The 20,418-nt window shown below is 48.7% G+C and overlaps 1 protein-coding gene across 2 annotated transcripts; it reads left to right on the top strand.

Annotated features, from left to right (window-relative positions):
• The first annotated feature begins 1,407 nt into the window (after positions 1–1,407).
• LOC129127705 (DEP domain-containing mTOR-interacting protein-like) lies at positions 1,408–18,455 on the top strand. 2 transcript variants are annotated; one of them, XM_054644546.2, is made up of 9 exons: positions 1,408–1,696; positions 8,303–8,481; positions 11,926–12,049; positions 13,270–13,448; positions 14,305–14,490; positions 14,856–14,996; positions 15,289–15,359; positions 17,013–17,117; positions 18,194–18,455. In XM_054644546.2, exons 1-9 carry the CDS (start codon positions 1,611–1,613, stop codon positions 18,317–18,319), a joined length of 1,197 nt encoding a protein of 398 aa, XP_054500521.1. In that variant the 5' UTR covers positions 1,408–1,610; the 3' UTR covers positions 18,320–18,455. The 2 variants fall into 2 exon arrangements, with proteins under 2 accessions (XP_054500521.1, XP_077043489.1); XM_077187374.1 differs by having other exon boundaries at positions 1,548–1,670.
• The last annotated feature ends 1,963 nt before the right edge of the window (positions 18,456–20,418 follow it).

Raw genomic sequence — 20,418 nt, 5'->3', positions numbered from 1 at the left:
CCATCCCATCCCATCCCATCCCATCCCATCCTGCTGCTCCGCTGTTTGCCTTGGACGGCAGCGCTGAGCTCTGCCCAGCCCCGCTCGTTCCCTCTGCTGCTCCTCCACCACCAGGGAGCCAGAACAAAACCAAAGTGCCTCAGCTACCGTGGTGCCTTTACCCCGTGTCCCCTGCTCCTCATGCTGCTCTTCCCAAACCCCCAGCGCAGGTGGGTGGATTTAGGAGCATTTATGGGATTGGGGGATGTAAGCCTGGAAGTCTGTGCCAATGGAGACAATGGCAAACTCACTGCCTGCTGATGAATTACTGCCACAGAGGAGCTAAATAAAGACAGTGTTTAGTTTATTGATGCTTTATTAGACTTAAATTGAAGCAGAACCTCCTTAGCTGATAAAATTTCCTTCCCTGCCCTCACACTCATCTTCTCCACACTCTCTTTTGGTAGGTTTCTTTTGTGTTTCTGAGGTTTGGTCCCCCATGCCAGGCAGTATTTTTCACTCCTGATTGAGGTGATGGAAGCATGATTTTACAGGAACCTGACCGTAGTGATGGGTGTAATTAACCCTCTCCACATCCCAGTTCCTCTGCCTTTTTCTTTGCTGGTCACCACTGCTTTCAGGTCAGCTCTGGCCTTGCAGAAATTCCTCAAATAATGGGAATGATGAGTGGTAGGGGCACATTTTAGAGGTGATATCAGTGTCAGCTTGGCACCAGCAGATCTCCAGGCTCACCAGTGCCATATCTGGCTATTCACAGCCTGTGCTTCTCCAGCCTGACCAGTGCCAGATCTGGCCATTCACAGCCTGTGCTTCTCCAGCCTGACCAGTGCCAGATCTGGCCATTCACAGCCTGTGCTCCTCCAGCCTGACCAGTGCCAGATCTGGCCATTCACAGCCTGTGCTTCTCCAGCCTGACCAGTGCCAGATCTGGCCATTCACAGCCTGTGCTTCTCCAGCCTGACCAGTGCCAGATCTGGCCATTCACAGCCTGTGCTTCTCCAGCCTGACCAGTGCCAGATCTGGCCATTCACAGCCTGTGCTTCTCCAGCCTGACCAGTGCCAGATGTGGCCATTCACAGCCTGTGCTTCTCCAGCCTGACCAGTGCCAGATCTGGCTATTCACAGCCTGTGCTTCTCCAGCCTGCACAGAGGGAGGCTCAAGCTGCTCTGATCCCCCTCCAGCAAGTGCTGGCCGCGGTGTTGGATGCGTCCCAACCTGCGGCAAGGCAGGGAGCCCTCCGGGAGGAAGATGGGAGCAAGGCACACGGCTTGCCTTGGGGAACAGCACATCTTTAACCCCCATAGGAAGGTTACAGCCTAAGGAAGGAACCGCTTTGTCCATCTTTGGCTCATCCCCCGGGGGCTGAGTACCCGGAGCCATCCCCCGGCAGCGCAGGGAGCATCGCGGTCACCTCGGCGGCTCCCAGCGAGGCAGCAGCCGGCAGAGCCGGGCTCAGATTGCAGCAGGCTCCTCCTCCGGAGCCTGCCCAGGAGGAGGAACCCGCGTGGGGCCGGAGTCAGCAGCTCCGGGCTGCCTCACCTGCCCGGGGCCAGCGGCGGGGGCAGCAGCATCTTCCCGGCCTGCCCATGGGGAGCATCGCCGGCCCGGCATGGAGAGCCTGAGCAGCAGCCTCAAGAAGAAAGCCACGGAGCAGCACTACAGGGCTGAGGTGATGATTGCTGGAGAGCAGCTGAGGTAGGAGGTCCTGGGGTCCTCCTGCACACGGGGATCTGGGCTGTGTCCCGTTAGCAGCAGGCTCAGAGCTTTATCCTTGAGAGAGCTCTTTCCCCCTCTCCAGTGCCTGCTGATCCTTCCTTCATCCGCCAGAGTGCTGAGCCAGCTCCTCTTCTCTTATACCTTGTCCTGCTGCTCCTCTCTGGCGTCTCCCACCCTTCCTCCCAGGTACCAGGGCACTGACGGCTGAGTTTAGATGGCCACAGATTGTTTTGTGCCGTTCCACCTTCCCCAAAGCACGGGGAGTGATGTGGTGCCACTGAGCAGCCCCCACAAGGTCCCTGACCCTGGCTGGATGAGGACAGCAGCACTTCTGGGGATGCTTTTGGGGTAACTTGGAAGAGCATTCCATGTGCCTGAACTGGATCTTCCCTTTCCTGAAAGTCTCTTTTGGGAACTTCTGTAGTCCCAGTCCTTCAGCAGTTTCTGAGGGTTTTCTTCTTATGAAGACAGAAATCTATTCTCCTATGCAGTGTGTGGCTGAGAAAATTCGTTCCTTGTGTATGTGGGGTCAGAACCCCCTCCTTGCTTCTGAGCATCTGACTGTGGGCTTTCCTAGCTCTAGAGCAGTTTGCTTATTTGTATCTGGAGCTATTCTGGTTTGTTATGAATTGTGGGTGGAAAATAGGAAATATATCCTTGATAATGTAAATAGTCCAGAGCCCGAGTGTGCTATCATCAGAGCCCTAAAATTAGCTTGGTGTAGCTTTGTTGTCCATTCTCAGTGAGCACTGTTAGCTTTAGCTTTATTATTTGTACTGTACCAAGGATTGATAATTTCCACCTAAGGACTGGGGCCCCATCTTGAGCATACAGCCAAGGGACAGAGCAGGTTTATTCATATTTATATTTCCAGTAACTTATCTGGAGTGACTGAGCTTTAAGTTGAGCCCCACAGCCTGGGTCAAAGGAAGGGGTCAGGTATCGAGAGAGAAAATAAAATAAAATACCCAAGCTGTGTGTTAAAGCTGTGTTCCATATTTGGGGGTGATGTGCCTTCCCCATGCCTGTTGCAGGACAGGAGCAGATCAGACCCTGGGCCATTTGGTGATTGTGACTGTAAGCAAGAGAAGGGGATACAGTAAATTTGTTTGTGAACAGAACTCTTCCAGTACACTGCACACTGGGCTAAAGGTGAATAGAAACCCCAAAGTTTATGTAGTTTTGGGGACATCCATCTTTTTTTTCTTCTTCTTCTTTATTTTTTTCCCCATAGCTGCAGTGCCTTGAAGTTTCCTGGTTTGGGGAGCTCCCAAAATCGGCGACTTCACATTGAGGGAGAGGAGGGTCCTTTGCTGGGGCTGTTCATGCAGCAGTTGCATCCTTCTGCTTTGGTCTGTGCAGGAGCCTGTTCCTGGTGCACAAGGATGGGAAGGAGCTGTTGGTGTAAAACCTGGGGAGGAAAATGAGGAGATGGGCACCAGCCTGGAGCTGGGCTGATCCTTCCACTGAACCTCTGGCTGGAAGGGGAATTGAGAATGGAGTCAGAACACACAGAGTTTGAATTTCTCCCTCGTGTTTTGGGGATCTCACAGCCTGGCAGGTCAGGAGTGAGTGGTATGGATCTTCCTGGATAACTGCTGGAGAGCAATGGGGAAACTGAGGCAGAGAGGCTGGGTGACGTGTCAGACAGCATCAGATGGACAGGGATAAATGCCCACGTTGTGCTCCCCTGCTCTTCCCCAGATGTGGAATACAGAGGCATGGAAAGGAGCCTGCCCTGACTCAGTAAACCTCCATCAGCAAATAACGCTGCTGTATCCACACGAAACATCAAACATTTGTTTTTCCCTGCTCCCCGCTTCCTGCCCTGCCTCCCCACTATTACATTAAATCAAACAAACCTTTGCTCCATCTTTACAGTTCTTTGGCTTCCCAGCAAGTTTGCAAATGCCTCAGAGTTTGGTTTGGCCAGAGGGGTGAGTCTGTTCAGTGTCAGGATGTGTTTCCCAGCCAGGAATAGCTGCACAGCGAGGGCTGGAGGAATGCTCCGTGTGGATGGCTGGGAATGAAGTGGATCCTGAAGGAATCAGTGGGAGATTGGCCAGGGGGGTTTAGGTTTGCCTATCTGCCAGGATCCCTCTAATTCAACAGCTGCCTGGTTCAGGGAGGGGAAAAAAATTTTGTATTTTGAGTCTCTCTTCACTAGAAAGCCAAAAATAAAATTTTCAGTGATATTTTGGCCTTGAATCTGACAGAGCTGCTGGCTCAGGCTCATTCCTCACGTCTGCTGTCATTCCTCTTGTGTCAGACATAAAAACTTGCATGAAAATCACACTGGTTTTATTGGGCGTTGTGTATTCCTGGGTGGCATTCTGTAAGAGAGGCCCAATTAGTCACTTCTAATTGCAACAAATGGCTTATCTGCACAGAGAGGTTCTGGAGCAGCTTCCTTGCTTTGCATTCACACCCTGCTGTAATCAGAGTTCCTCAAGTATGGACAAGCCCTGGTGCACTTTCATCTGGGTATTCCCATGGTCAAGAGAAGCAGCTGTGCTCTAATAGCTCTGTTCAGCTGCATTAATCACTCCTAAACATAAAATGTACTCAGTAAATTTATATCTTGCACAGGAAAAGTGAGAGGAGAAGGAAAATTTTTTCCTACAAAGAATGAAATTGCAATTTCTGCCACTGTCCAAAACTTTCAGAGCTGGCAAGTGTTTTATTTGGATACTCAAACTGAAATGCTGTTAAATAAAGTGCTCATTCTTTGATGCTCTGGAAATTGGGCTCACTAAAGGTGTGTGGCTGAACGTGCCAAAATTTGTATTCTTGCCCAAAAGTCATTTGTCTGCAGGAGGTTTGGTGGTTCTCTGTTGGATGTGGATCTCTTATGGAGAGCATGGTGTCCTTGAGGAATCATGGGGCACTGCTTGATGCAACAGTGAACTTTATTCAAAGATGAGACTTCATGGTCAGAATGTCCTTAAAAAGCTAATTATTACATTTATAGCCCTGGTGAGAGGACTGGGAAGCAGACTTGTGTTTGCTGGGATTTCTTTTTGAGATTTAAATCTTCCTATACTTATATTTAAATCCAGGGAAAATGAAACCTCTCAGTACCACTTTGGGCTGTCACAGGCATGCAAAGCCTGTGTCCCCACATGTACTGGTGCTTTTTCAGACTGGGGGTGATGCAAACTGGGCTTTGCTGAGCCCATTTTCAGCAAAATGTGCAGTGTTTGCAGCAGCTCTTTTGCCTGAATGTGCCTCTCCAGCAGCAGCTGCTTTGCAGAAATGCTCCTGTCTCTGTTGCTGCCTTTTAGTGAGCTCTTAGTTGTTGTTTTGGTGGTTTTGTTTTTGTTTTTTTTTTTTTTTGTTTGTTTGTTTGTTCCTGTGAAGATAGGAACAGAAAAGAACTTTTGGATGATGCATCTTTCCAAGGCCACTCATTTGTTCTTAGCTGCTGTGGCGCTGTGAACTGGAATTAATATCCTTGAAAGATCCACCTTGTCATTTGAGATGCTCAAGGTTTGTTTACATGGGAGGTGAGGGAGAGTTTATTCCTCTTCTGTTTGGATGTCCCTTTCCACAAGGCTACCCAGGATGAATAATGATGGCTTTGTAGTGACCTTGACAAAGAAACAATTTGCTTTCCCAACACAACCTTTCCAAAGCAAACGCACGTGGAGGCTCTGCCTGCCAAGCCAGGAGTGTTTCATAAGAGCCCATTCTCATGTTCCAGCAAGTGTTTCATCCTGACCTTATTCTGCTTTTATTTTTTTTTTTTTCCCTTTTGAAGAAGTAATATGTCCACAGGGTGGATTTTGCCAGCTAGAAAACTCATAATATTGCATATTATTATACCTGTCCTTAATCTTATTTATCTGGAAGCATGATTAGAACCCACTCCTGGTTTCACCAGCTTTGTTTTTATAACATCACACAAGAGCTGTTACATCCTGTGCCTGAAGGACAAAGTTTGTCTCTTCAGGGTTGACAGGAAACAGTAAACAAGAGGAAAGTGAAAAGTCTGCAAGGACATTCCAGTCGAGCCTCTTCCGCTGCCCTGAGTCTGCAGGACAGAGGGAAAACTCGTCACGAGTTTAAAACAGCACTTAAAGGTCCAAAATGCTGCTCCAGAAGTGCTGAAATACCACTTAATTCCTGTCCTGGCAGTTGCTCCCGAACAAATATTTTCAGAATAAATGTATTTTTTAAATTTTTAAATCTTAGGCCTTGGCAGCGTTGCTTCCTAAAAATATTTTCTTTTTAAATTTTATTTATCTCCTTCAAAATCTCTGCATTTTTTAATATGTTTTGAAACGTGTTCAAATAAAAGGAATAAAATAGTGAAAATAGTGTTCTCCTAACCAGTTTTTATTCAGACCTTGTGTGATTATGGTCTATGTATTATTATATGTATAGGGTGTGTATGTGAGTGTAAATATATATATATTCATATATGTAGACTCCTATACAATAGACTATATATATTCTATATATAGACTCCTGTAGACTCTTGGTGGCAATAGAGCACTCCTGGAACATTTCTTATCTTTTCCAAGTAGTCCTCTAAAGTGCCTTCCCACTTTTTGATTGTGAAGGAGAGAAAACATAAAATTGGCTGTGTCTTCCTCCGTGGGTGGGGATCCTCTGCTTGCAGTCAGAGGATGTGCTGCTGACTGTGTCTGGTTGCATTTTGACAGTGGACCATGAAATAAAGGAAGAAAAAAGACGAAAACTCTAATAATAGCCAGGCAGCTGTCTGTGGAGTGTTCTTTCTGGGTAAATTCCATCTGCAGAACGAGTGCTGCTCACATGTGGGAATCAGCCTTCCAGGTAAAGAGTGAGAGGCTGGGTATGGACCTCAGGATTTGAGGGAGGACTGTGCAAGGCAAGGCCAGGAGCCAGTTCTGCATGAATCTTTAGTTTAGTATTTTAATTAGCAGAAAGTTCTGAAAACTTCTGTCAACTTCTCAGCATTACTTGCAACGATCAATTACTAATTATTCTTCCAACAAAACATTTGATGGTAAAACTTTTAGGAACTTAGTATTTATAAATCCTACAATATAGGATGATCACTATTAGCTGAGAGTTTTTAGGGTATTCAAACTTCTTGTGAGGTACTTACAAGTTTTGTCCAACAGGCAAAAAGAACAAAAGAACCTGAGGCATCAAATAACAAAAGGCTGCAGTGTTTATTGCCCTAGTAAAATTCACTGGCCTGGGGCAAAACTGGGAATTGCGATGAATAACTTGAAACAAAAACCATTCTGGAGTTACAGAGATGTTTAATTAACATCTCCCCTTGGAGCCTGCTGCACTCTGGGCATTTTCCAGCAGTGGTGTTTTGGGAACAGTCATGGCTACAGGGCAAAGTTTGGCCCCGGGACAGATCTGCTGCCAAAGTGGGCTGGCTTTGGCTGGAGCACAGAGGAGCTCTGTGCCTTGTGCCTCACTCACTTGCTAAGGTCCTTTTGAAAGTCAAAGCTGTGCTCACCTGAGTAACCTTCCCCCATCTACCTTTCCATCAGAGCTGCAGACCAGCCATAGCATCGGGGTTGTTGGAAGAGGAGGGTTGTTTTTGGGTAAACTCTGTCCGAATCAATCCCAGCTGGAACCAGAAAAGGCCAGGACTGTTCTCAACTGCTGCTGTGGGTTAGTGGGTACAGGGGTCAGGTAGTGCTGGGATCCACCTGGCACTGTTTGCCTGGACAGGAGAAGGGAGGGCTCCTTTACTGCTCCCACCTGGAGTTATGAGTAAGGCTCTGTCCTGGGGGCAGCTTTATTGCAGCTTTCATGGCCATGGGGAAGGAGAACTAGACATGGAATCATGCCAAGAGACATATACATATACAAATACAAATGTGCTATTTGCACATACAAATACATGTACTTTTTATTTTCTGAGTTTTATCCCCTCTTCACCCTCTTTGCCTGGCTGCTGTGGGTTTTAGAGGCTTGTTTAGAATGAAAATACATGTATGGGTCAGACTGTATTGTGGTATTCACATGGCCTCTGTTCAGAGAGAAGCTGTGAGACAAGCAGAGAAGAAGGAAAACACCATTCTTATCTCGCTTGCTGTTGTGTTGTGCTAAAGTAGAATGCAATATGGAGACTGTTTACCCAAAATGAGGATGTTTTGTTCCCTTGGCCTGCCAGGTGTGTGTGTGTTGGACTGTCAGGGGACAGTCATGAGAGAATCAGAGTTCAGTTGTGAGCAAGTGAGTGCATGGCAGATACAATGTACATAGTACAGTATAATAAAGTAATTAATTAGCCTTCTAATGATGGAGTCAGATGCATTATTCTCTCTCCCCTTCATCAGAGTCACCTTTAATTTACAATCCTGTATCTGCTCAGGCAACCTGAGCGGTGGCAGGAGGAGAGAAGGGGATGGTGGAGAGGCTCCCTGGGATTAGCTGATGCACTCTGGCAGTGCCGAGGGGTTTGGTTGAATTGCTCAGTCCCTGACTGCTTGGCACCGGCCCCGGCACATCCAGGGTGGTTTCTCTCCAGCACATCCAGGGTGGTTTCTCTCCAGGCTGGACAGCTCTGGGCCATCAGACCCAAGCTCCCCTGAGAGCCCAGCTGTGCTCAGCGGCTGCTGTTCCCCCCAGGCTCCGTCTCCACGATGGGAAGCTGATCAAGGACAGGAGGTTCCACCTGCGCACGTACCCCAACTGCTTCGTGGCCAAGGAGCTGACGGACTGGCTGGTGGAGCACAAGGAGGCGCCCGACCGCGAGACCGCCATCCGCCTCATGCAGAAGCTGATGGACCACTACATCATCCACCACGGTGTGTGGGGCCCCTGCCGCCCCCAGGGCAGGGCTGTGTGTCTGCTCAGCCCGTGTGGGACGTGGCCATGTCCCTGTGTGCCACCTTGCCGTGGGTGAGGGCTCCTGGAGAGGCTGGGGAAGGCTGGATGGGGCTGGGTTGGTGTGAAGCTGTGTGCCTTTGGGGATGTGCCAGGCACTCAGCACTGGTGAGGGCACAGATCCAGTGCTGTGTCCAGTTCTGGCCCCTCAGTTTGGGAAGGATGTTGAGATGCTTGAGCGTGTCCAGAGGAGGCAACAAGGCTGGTGAGGGGCTTGGAACACAAGCCCTGTGAGGAACAAGTGAGGGAGCTGGGGTTGGTTACCCTGGAGCAAAGGAGTCTCAGAGGTGACCTGATCACTCTCTACAGCTCCCTGAATGGTAGTAGGGTGGGGTTGGTCTCTTTCACCAGGCAGCAGCTGACAGAACCAGACGTCACAGTCTCAAGCTGAACCAAGGGAAATATAGGTTGGATATTAGGAAAAAGTTTTTTACAGAAAGGTTGATAAAGTTCTGGAATGGCTGCCCAGGGAGGTGGTGGAGTCACCATCCCTGGATGTGTTTAAAAAAAGCCTGGATGTGACACTCAGTGCCATGGCTTAGTTGAGGTGTTGTGGCTGGGTTGGATTCAATGATCTTGAAAGTCTCTTCCAACCCAGTCATTCTGTGAATTTTGTGAGTTCCCAGCCCACCAGAGAAGGAGCTTGGGCTGTGCACTGGTTAAATGACATCTAAAGTGAATCCCCTTTGAAAGCAAGCTCAGTAACACCTGACCTGTATTCCTGTACCCAGGCAGGTGGGTGTTTGTACAGCAGCTGGTCTGGCCCATGTCTGTGTCATGCAGAAGTGGAAGCTGAATTACAGCACATTTCACCTCTGCACCATAAGACCCCAGTACTCCTCAGTTTCCTCATGCTGGGACAAAGAGGGTTCTGGAGTCCACATCACTCCAAGGAAAATTTAATCTGACACCTGTGAACCTGAACCTGAAGCTGAAGCAATCCTATAGGAAAGCCTCCCTTGGGATTTGAGTGTATGCTGCCATTACAAAGGCTTGTCTGTGGAACCTAATTAAAAAGAAATTTAAAAAGGAAGTATGGAGAAAAAGCAGCTTGATGCTCAAGCCCAGCTCTTGGCAGTTGTCATGTATTTTTCTTTCTAAAATTTCTTTGGAACTTTCAGGAGTTTTGAATTAACTCAGGTCAGCTACTGGGCTCTGTGCTGCAGAGCAAGGTCCAGCCCTTGGTCCTGATATAACAACAGAAAACAAATTGTGCTTCAGATGAGCAAAAAGCAATTCCTGTCCATGTGGTTTTCAGGCCCAGCCAGGAACAAAACCCCCAGACTGTCAAACAGCCCTGGAACACCTGTGCCATGGGTGGGAAGGGCTGTGGCTGAGCTCCCAGGGCTTTGGGGCAGGAGCTGGGTGCTGGTTTGTCACACCAGGATGCAGCTGAGGAGACAGAAGCAGATGATGACCACACCAAACCAAACCCTCTTCTCCCCTCTCTTTTCTGGGGTCCAAAAATAGCTGCCTTTGACCACTGCAATGCAAACACTCCCTGTTGCCATCTGCTCCTTGCTGAGGGTAATGCCCTTTACATTAAACTGCCTAGAATAAAAATAAACTGCTGCTGGGCTTTATCACAAAAAAACCGAAGCAGGGAGTTCTCAGTTAACTGTTAACACTTACACCTGGTTATTTTTCCATCTCTCTGGCTGACAGTTTCAAATAAATCCATTAGTTAATTAAACCTGTGCAGCCCTGGGTGCCAGCACTGTTTTGATTGCATATTAAGACATGTCCCTCCTGCTCCTGTGACAATTCCTGGCAGGACACAGAAGCTGACTTTCCAACTTGCCTTGTGTCCATTAATTTTGTTAGTCCTGTGGAAAGAGGGCTGCCAGCACAGTGCTGGGTGCTTGGCAATTGTCTGGCTGAGCTGTTTGCCCTCGTGTCCCCTGGCATCCAGATAATTACCTCATGAAGATCATCGTGCTGCCTCTTAATTGTCTGGTGTGCTCTGAGCTTTGGTTCTGTTACACACTGGAAACACAGTGAAATTGGTCCTTAAATAGAAAAAACTGCTTTGGTTTTCTATGGGCACAGTCCTGTAGGATTTTTTGTTCTATTCCTGGTTGCAGTGGCTTTGGAATAGCTGCTCCTTGGAATGATGAGGCTGCAGACTTTCACTTAAAACAAAGGTTGTTAAAACAACTTTCTCATCCTGCCCTCGTGCTCGGTGAGTCACAGCTTTAGAGTCCTGATTGCATCTGAGACAGCTGCTCTGCAGGAATGATGAGCCCGAGATAATCTGACAAGTTTTGGCATTTTGCTGCTCACCTGAAGGGGAATGTGGTTTTGCCAGTCTGCTCAGAAGGATGAAAAAGAGTTAAAATTTTCACAAGAAGTACCTTGATTCTTTTGAATTTTACTCTAGTGGATGATGTTAGTTTAGTGAGGAAATATTTGTGGTTTTTCTTTTCCCTTTGACTAATTTTCTTTGCTTTCCAGGCATATTCTTTATTCTGGTTTTTGTTGGCTTTTATTGTTTGGGTTTTTTTTACCACTTACATTTCTTCTTCTTGCTTCAGGTGGATGCAGCTGAAGGCAGGCTGACTTTTAAGAGCTGAACTATGACTTTTGGGTTGGGTTTTTTGGTCTTTATTTTAGTTTTGTTGTTGTTATTTTTAACTTGTAGTCTAGGAGTCTGTTTCAGGCAGGTTTATCTCACACATTTAAATATTTGATATCCCAAATATTTACCTGCTAAAGGTTACATGAACTATAAAGCCATGCATTTACAGACTGTGTGCCCATCCCCAGGATGAATCCCAGGCTTTTCATGCAGATTTAATTATTCCAGTTGTATTGCACCTGGCTTTGAAGGAAAGTTTCTCTTGAGGTCAGTTTGCCATGCAAATGAATTGGGCAGGGTTGGCACAAAATTATGTGGAACGGTTTGTGTCATTTTTTTTTAGCTTATGAGTATTTCTGATAGACAGAGGTGATTTTATGGGAGTTTGAGTGCAGTGTGGTTTTGTTTCCTCTGTTCTCTAAGTCTGCTTATGTGTGGCTGTAGCTTTTAAAAAAAAGTTGATTGAGGCAATTCTGTTCATCCTCTTTTAGTCCAAATCGAAACATTAATACTTAAATTAAAAAAAAAAAAGTCCTGTTTTTTCTAATGAATGTTTTAATGTTTGGGACAAAATGCAGACTCCCAACTCCATCTTTGCCAAGGTCTGTACTTTGGGATGGGCCTCTCCCAGCAGCATGAGCTTCAGCTGTTTATGGGCAGGTAATTTTTGGGGACTGAGGGCTTGGCTGCTGATTGTTCCATGGGACGAGTGGCACAGGGAGGGACGTGGCACGAAGCCCTCACAGCCCCTGTGTGTCCCTGACACCCCTGCCCTGTGTTCCTGCAGTCTGTGACGAGCACTCGGATTACAAGGATGCCAAGCTGCTCTACCGCTTCCGCAAGGACGACGGGACCTTCCCCCTCAGCAAGGACGTGAAGGTGTTCCTGAGGGGGCAGAGCCTTTATGAGAAGTACGTGAGTCCTGCCTGGCGCTGGGGCACTGGGACTGTGCCCTGCTGGCTGCTGCTGCCCTGCAGCTGGGAGCCCCTGGCCCTGCTTCTCCTCCTCTGCACTCCCTGCTGTCCCGCTGGGAAATGCTGATTCCTGCGCCCTGCCACAGCAGCAGGACAGCCAGGGCACGGGGCTGGAGCTTGGTATGAACTCGTGGGTGCTTCCAAGGGCTCCAGCCCATGTGCAGGATCTGGACGTGCTGCAGGGAAGCGCAGTCTGGGTGCTCCTGGGGTGAGCACATCCAGGGGCCATTCCCAGCACTCTTCCAGCCTCCTCGTGTGGACTGCTTCCCCCAGCTCTATTAGGACTTATGTCCCACCCAAATCAGCAAGGGATGAGACTTTCAGGACCCTCGTGGGCCTGGGTTCCTGCCCCTTTCTTAGCCCATTAGCCTATTTAGGCTATTCATAGCCCATTTCTTAGCCTAATTTGCAAAATTTGTAATGGAAAAGGTTATTCTCAGAGAGTAGAGAAAAATCCTTCCACCTCCAAGTGTTTCATTTTCGTTGTGTCAGTTGTTTCTGGTTCTAAATCCAAGCCATTCCAGAGTTTAACCCCAGCCCACTCTCTGGACCTGTTTCCTTCAACAGCCTCTTCACAGCTTCACATCCTCCCCGCCCTGGCAGGGGGAGTCACAACCCGGCCCTGAAGGAGGGTCCTCCCTCCGGCCGGGTGGTGATTTCGGGTGTGTCCCTGCCCCTTTGCCAGGTGCGCATCCCTCGTGCTTGGCCCTTGATCCGCAGCCGTGCCCTGGGATGGGGAGCGCGTCCCCGCGCTCTGATGGCTGAGCCGGCTGCACCCTCTCGTGGAGACACCGGATTCAGCTCTCACTCGCTGCCAGGGAGCGCCTGCTGACCGAAACCCACCTTGTCCTTGCACTTGGACCCTCTGCCGTCTGTTACCCACGCTCAGTCGCTTGCTTGGCTTTCCCTGCGGTCTTTAGCTGAGCTCACAGCCCACCTGGTTCTGCTGGAGCTGCTGCCTCGCTGTGCTGAAGAGTTACAAAGGTGCCCGACTGCAGCTCCGCGTTCCTCCCTCCCCTCCCGCTGCTCCCCGGCAGGAATGTTCTGGCTGCAATGCTTTTCCCACTGCTCTTGACCTTGTTTCACCCGGCTGCAGCTCCCCTGGGGGCTGCAGGGATGTTTGGCATCACGGGAGCCTTGTCCCACCTCTGTGCCAGGCTGGTGAGCGTGGAGGAGTCGATCCTGAAGGTGAGGGAGGAGAACTCGGTGAAGTACCAGAGGACTTTCCTGGGCTCTGAGATGATCGACTGGCTCATTCAGGAGGGAGAGGTGGAGAACAGGCAGGAGGCAGTGGAGCTGGGCCGGGCCCTGCTGGAGCACGGGATCATTCAGCATGGTGAGCCAGGCTGGAACAAATCCCCATTCATGCCATGCAACAAGTGCTGGTCAAGTGCCCACTTGGAGATGGCAATGGAGCCTTTGAGTTCTATGTTTGGAGCTGGTGACCTTTGAAACTGGAGCAATCTTTACCATCCACAAAGGCTTTGAGATGAAATCTGAGCTCTTGCTCTTCAGTTCTTCAAAGCCGCCGGCCACGGGGCTGGGCTGCACCCCTGGGTTTGGAGGGCTGGGGCGTGAGGATGTCATGTTTAGCTCCTCTTGGCTGGAGATCCTATCCCTCTGCTATAATTAAACTGTAATTCGGAAGGCAGGGAGTCCTCTGAGTGCCGTGGGGCAGGGGCAGCTGGAGGGCTGTGCCACTGAGGGCACCCCTGGGAGATGGCACTGCCTTGGAGGTGGCCCTGCTGTTCCTCCCTCCCTGCAGGCAGAAAAGCTGCAGTAGGGCACAGGGGCGTTAAAAACGATTCATGAAGGTCCCTTTAGTGTCGCTATAGGACACGAAATAACACAACGGGCACACACAGCTTTTTTAAGGTAAAAAAAAAAAAAAAGCACTTTTAATTTCTGGTTCTAACATTTATAGATTTCTAAAAGTGACAGTGGATTGGAGGGTGACAGTGCCACCTCTCCAATGACACTGGACAAACCAACAGTTTATCAGATTTCTCTTCTTCCATAAAAGAATGCAAAACAATCAGTTATTTACATAAAGTGTGTGAGAAAGTTCGTTACAAGAATGTAAACCTCAGAAGGCTTAGAAAAACTTAAAAAATCAGGGCGACACCCTCAGGATATTTGTTATTTATTTTTCCACCCCCTCAGCCTCTCCCTCCTCCCCTGTTCTCTCCTAGTCTCCAACAGGCATCACTTCTTTGACAGTGACATCCTCTACCACTTCTGGATCAATTTCCGGCGGCGGCGGCGTCTGACGGAGCTGCTCAATGAGAACTCTGCCCGTGCCCTCTCCGAGAGCCCTGACAGCCCCTTCTGCCTCCGAAAGCTCAACCCAGAGCCAGGCAACAGCAGCTTCCTCTCTGGTAACCGCGGGTGTGCAAGCAAGGATTAACTACCAGAGTACCCCAGGGATGAGGGTGTCGCTCCAGCAGAGTTTGAGAGCTTCCTCTGGCACCCCATGAAGGGAACACCCATCCCACTGGTTTGAGGTGGATGTCACAATGCACTGGCAGTCTCTAGCACGGCCCCCTGGCCCAGGAAAATAACTCAGCTTAGCATCAGATCAGCTCTTGATCTTTCGTTGAAGCTGGTTTTACTCTTTCTAAGCTCAAATACCTTCTTCTGTGCACACATACCTTTCAAGTGTAGGTCAGGCTTGGGGGGAAGTTTGTTTTTTTAATCTACTCTGTTTTTACATAGAAATTTTTTTTTTATGTGCCTCTTTCAGTCCAGACCAACAAGGAGATCAAAGTTGTCTCAGCAGTTCGAAGGAGCAGCATCACTTCCCTCTCTGGAAACTCCAACACCTACTTCAGTGCTCCTCCTACCTTGGTGTTCCCTCCTGTGGCTGAGTGCAACCCCAAATCAGGTCTGGGCTTCTGCATTGCCTGTTGTTATATGGGAGACATCAACTCCTTCAGGGCACGGGCTCCAGCCCAGGCCCAAACCCACCAAACCCCTCATCCTCACCTCTGCACCTTGATTTGAAAAGCTCTGTGTGTGTTTGGCAAACCACTGAGATGAACTCAAAGGTTTCTGTGTGCAGGAACTGTGGTTCTAACATCTGTTTTCCAGCCCAGGGTGATCCCCAGGCTGCCTTGTTTTGCACTTTCCTGTAGAAACCCCTTGATTCTGATGGAATCTGTCACCTTCTGCTCTAGTGTTAAAGAGACCCGTCACCACTGAGGAGCTGCTGTCCCCTGGGGCCCCCTATGTCAAGAAAACGCTGACTGTGAGTGACCATTGGGAGTGGCATTGCTAATCCAGCAGTGCCCAGCTCCCTGCCTGCTCTGTGGTGCTTTTCTGTTGGCTGCTCTGACCTCTCCATACTAAAGCTTTGTCTGCTTGTCACATCATCCTGGCTTTTTGTTGGTGACTCTCTAGGGGTCAATGTCTTCACACGTTCTTGTGGGTGGAAATGTGCTCAGCCCCTCTGAGAGCTTGATGTATATCCATGAGGTAGATCAGGAAAAAAAAAAATTCTGGCCAGGAAAAAAATCTCCCATTTTGGAATTTTTTTTTTGCCATTGGTCAGGCCCTGGCACAGGGTGCCCAGAGAAGCTGTGGCTGCCCCTGGATCCCTGGAAGTGTCCAAGGGCAGGTTGGATGGGGTTTGGAGCAACCTGGGATAGAGGAAAGTGTCCCTGCTCATGGCAGGAACAAGCTGATCTTTAAGGTCCTTTCCAATCCAACTCATTCTGATATTCTGTGATTTCTGTTCCCTCCAGCTCCATGCCAGCTGTAGAATCAGTAAGTCTTGTGGCACTTGGGACTGTGACACTCACCCTCTGTCACACCCTTTATGCACAGCTTCGTGCATCTTTTAGGTCCCTCTGCAGATCAGGGGTGTTGATTTGATCCACAGCAGATCAGATGGAGCTGCACTGGGTGTGGGGAGCATCCAAGGGCCACTCCTGCCCTCCTCATGTTGGGCTTTTCACATGGACAAATCTCCAGGATGCTGCAGACAACTCAAGTCTGGGGCTTTTGCTTTTTAAAATTATTTCTAAAGCCGTAGGACTGGTGGGTGCAAATATTGCAGGGCAGCTCCTGCCCTGTGGATCCTGTTGCACTTGGCTATTTTTGTGTCTCACCCCTTCAGTGCCCACCTCTGAGAGGGGCAGGCTCACAGAGAGCAGTGTGAGACGTGTGAGGGCTGCCTTGCCATGCTGGTTTGGCACCAGGAAATGTGGATCAGGTTCCCAAATTAAGTGTGCTGTACAAAGGGGTGGGATGGAGCAAGAAAAATCAAGCTGGTGATTGGCATGGCACGTCTGAGGAAGTGCTGCTCATTCTCCTCCTGAATGCTCTTGCCCTGCCCTTCAACTCTGCCAGCCTGGGCCTTTCACGGCTCATTTCCTCCTGCTTAGCTCCGCAGTTGCTGTTATTTATTTCTATGGGCCATGTGCAAAGTCCCTTGGGAATTCCTTTTCTCCTTTTCAGCCCTTCAGAGGGCTGCAGTAGCACTGCAAACTGCCCTGGCAGGCTGGCACCAGAGTGTCCAGGCAAGAGCAGCCCCTTCCAGCCAGGAAATGCTCTGCAGTGCCAAGGGAAAGGCCCAGCAGGTGTGTGTGCCCTGGGAATGTTCCCAAGCATGCTCGAGGTGCTTCACCTTGCACTGGTGCTGCCTGTGATTCTCCTTCCTGCACAGGCTGACAGAGAAATAATTTAAAAAAATTAATAAATAAATAGTTAATGAATAAAAAATAGAAAGCAGCTTTGCAGGGAGCAATTAATCAGCTCTGCGTCTCACTTGGTGCTCAGCCTTTTCTCTCCTGCCCGTAACAGGTTAGGATCATGAGCTCTCTGTCTCTCTAGGAGCTGTTGCATCACCTCTCTGCAGCCCATCCCTTGGTTTTTGAAGGAGATTTTGTTTTCCTTGCAGATTGTGGGGGATGCAGTGGGCTGGGGGTTTGTGGTTCGAGGAGGAAGACCTTGCCACATCCAGGCAGTGGACCCAGGAGGACCTGCTGCTGCTGCAGGGATGAAGGTACTTCTTACCCATGGGGAATGAACAGGAGATTTGTGTCCTGTTTGAGCTTTTTGGGCTGAACACATCCTCCATGATATTCCCACCTGCTGCCCTGGGGATCAGACTGATGGAATGGAGCTCTGGGAGAGATGGAGGGAGGGAGGGAGGGATGTTGTGGGCAGCTGAAACTTAAAAAAATCTCTGTCAAAAATAAACCATCCCTGTGCCAGACTTTGGAGCTGTCAAAATGGTTTGAGCTACTAAAGACAAAGCAGAGAATTCCCAGTTCAGTTCCAGTGACTTTATATAACCCCAGGGAGGCAGGGAAGGAGCAGAGCTTTGTCCTGAGTCACAGTTCCTGAAATGCTCAGCTCCTGAGCATTTTGTTTCCCTCCTATTAGCAATGGACTTCTCCATTGAGCTGTTTTCCATGCACACAAAACTTTAATAATATCAAATTGATGCCTTGATTTGATTGATCAAGTAACTTCCAGTATTTACAGCTCAGGAGAAATGAACTTAGAGCTTGAAACTCACTTTAGGCCCAGGCACGTGAGTTTGGTGTGCAGTCTTAGGCATGAATGAAAGAAGTGCTGTTTCCCTACAGAAACCCCAGCAGCAAGGGAGTAATTTCTAAAACCTGATATAAATCTAAAGCCAAATGAATATTTGAAACAATGGAATTTTTCAGAGGCAGAGTGTGACTCCTTGTTTGCTTCAGGCAGGATTGGAAGGGGATGGATGAATTTGTTTCATTTACTCAAGAGCCCAGTTAATTTCTACTTACCTAATCTCATTTGCTACCAAATTGCTGGATGTTAATATTGTGTTTCATTTCCATCTGTGAAATGATCCCCTGCTCATAAATGAGTCTTTTTTTTCCCTCTGTTAGCTCACAGCCTAAATCCCCTTGGTCCCATTTTTATGACACAGTGATTGCAGCCCTGTGATTATTGGTGTAGCTACAGGGTGGTGATGCTTGAGGCTTTCCAGGATTTTGACGCGAGTTATTTGCATCTCATCCAGCATTTCCAGCCAGTCCTGGGCAGGAGGTGCTGTGGGGCTGGAGGTGAGCTGTCCCTCCTCTCCTGCAGGTGTGCCAGTTTGTGTTCTCAGTCAATGGGGTGTATGTCCTGCACCTGGACTACCAGACCATCAGCAGCCTCATCATGACAGGACCACGGACCCTGGTGATGGAAGTCATGGAAGCCATTGAATGAGCCAAGGAGCCTCCTGCCACTGCTGTTTGGAAAGGCAGGGATGGACTGTGGGGAGGGACCAAGCTTGACCACTCACTGTGATGTGCTACCCAGGCATTTTGGTGTATTTTCAAATAAATACATTCGAATGGACAAATCTTGGATTTTTACCCTCTTGAAATATTTATCTCTACCTGCTCTCAGAGTGTCTGAGCTCTTGCAGCTCCTTTTTAGTGCCAGTGTGAGAATTCAGCACTTAATGAAGCCCTCCACCAGCCAAGCTGTGAGGCAGGTGGCAAAGCTGGTAAGCAGCAAGAAGTTTATACCAAGTGAGTCTGTCTGAGCTGCCCTGAGCTGTCTGTGCACTCTCCCAAGAACACAATGTGCTCCCCAGATGGCCCCATAAGCTGTGCCACCGGCTCTGTCAAGAAAATAAGGAAATGGACACAGGAATGTGGGTTCCTTGTAGAGTCTAAGGCTCCTGCTACTCTCTTGGCTTAGCCACACTCACAGCCAGGGCTGGTTGCTGTTCACAGCTGTTTCTTGAAAAGGTGACACTTCCATGATTGTGCTTTTTGTGTCCCCAGCCCTTAATAATGCTTAATTTCATTAATCAGCTTCACCTCGGCAGGGAGGCAGGCAGAGATCCCCAACATCATAGGCTGCTAGCAAACTAGTGGGGAACAGTGGGACCAAAAGCAGAGTATGGCCAAAAGAAAATGTGTCCTGGTCTGAATCTGGCTCTGGGAAGGAACAAAAATGAGTAAAAGCCACCAAAATCCAGCTCCCTGTCACCTGCTGCTTGAAGGGTGGCTGTATTTGCAGCCAGTGCAAAATATTCCTTGCAAGCTACCCTGAAAGTGAGCTAAGTATAGAAAAACAGGTAATAACAAGAAATTAGGGAGGTTTCCTTCTTTCCAGTTCACAGAGCATCCTGTTTGTGATTAGCCTGCTGTGCTGTGCATGGACAGGATGATTGCCAGCACTGCTGCTTAGGGCAGGGTCCTCAGTGCAGCTCCTTTGGCCACAACCCAAACCTTAAAAACACCCCAGAAAGGCCAAAAAAGTATTTTTGATTTGTGTAGAAATGGGGTTGACTTTCTTGGGGAATCTGGTGTCAGCTGTGTATCAGGTATTGCCCTACTGCTGGCTCCTTTTTTTCCCTTGGTATAAAGGGATTTCTGCTCCCCCAGAGCTGGTGCTGAGGTAATGGGACAACTTGGAGCACAGAATTCCTGGAACAGGGTCCAGGCAAGATGTTTGCATTGATAATTGGGGTCCTTCCAGCCCCTAAGTGGAACCAGACCATCTCCTCAACAAACTCACAGTTGTTATTTGTAGCATTCAGTGCGTGAGTTCAGAAACCTCCATCTGCCTGTTTGCTTTTTAAATTCTCTTTAGGGAGAGTTTGGGTATCTGGGATGTCCCAAAGGTTTAACCCAGGGTGCTTGGCTTGCACTAAGGTCAAATGCAGAAGGTTTAGGCATGGTGTGGGCACCTTGGGAAAGGCAGGTCAGGAAACAACACCCTGAACACGAGCACTGAAAACAGCTCCAGATCTTCCTGTGTCAGAACAGGGATTTTTAATTCTGGATCTGAATTCCTTGAAAGCTCAGGAGATAAGTGCTCATTTCTTTCTCTCCTGCTTTTAAAGAAAGCTGCAGCAGCTCTGAGCAACATCAGAAACCCAGCAGGAATTCCAGAAGAGGCAACTTGTGGTATTTACACGAAGGGCAGTGACAACTCTCCCTCCATGGGGTACAGAATGCTCTGTGCTTGGTTTTATGAAGATTTGTTGCCCACTTTTTGCCCAGGGAAGCTGTGGCTGCCCCATCCCTGGAAGTGTTCAGGACTGGGTTGGAGCAACCTGGGATAGTGGAAGGAGTTCCTGTCCATGCAGGGGTTGGAATAACATGCTCTGTCCCTTCCAACCTAAATCCTTCTGTAATTGTATTATTTAAGTGCTTCCTTAGTGGAAGGAAGTGTGGAAGGAATAGTGGTTGGAATAACATGCTCTGTTATGTCCCTTCCAACCCAAATCCTTCTGTAATTCTATTATTTAAGTGCTTCCTTTTGGTGTTATCCTTTGGTCTGTACATTGTGATGCTTTTAAGTACTTA

The sequence above is a fragment of the Agelaius phoeniceus genome, chromosome 17 (genome assembly GCF_051311805.1).
Source record: "Agelaius phoeniceus isolate bAgePho1 chromosome 17, bAgePho1.hap1, whole genome shotgun sequence".
Lineage (NCBI taxonomy): Eukaryota > Metazoa > Chordata > Aves > Passeriformes > Icteridae > Agelaius > Agelaius phoeniceus.
This window is presented reverse-complemented; position numbering and strand designations above follow the sequence as displayed.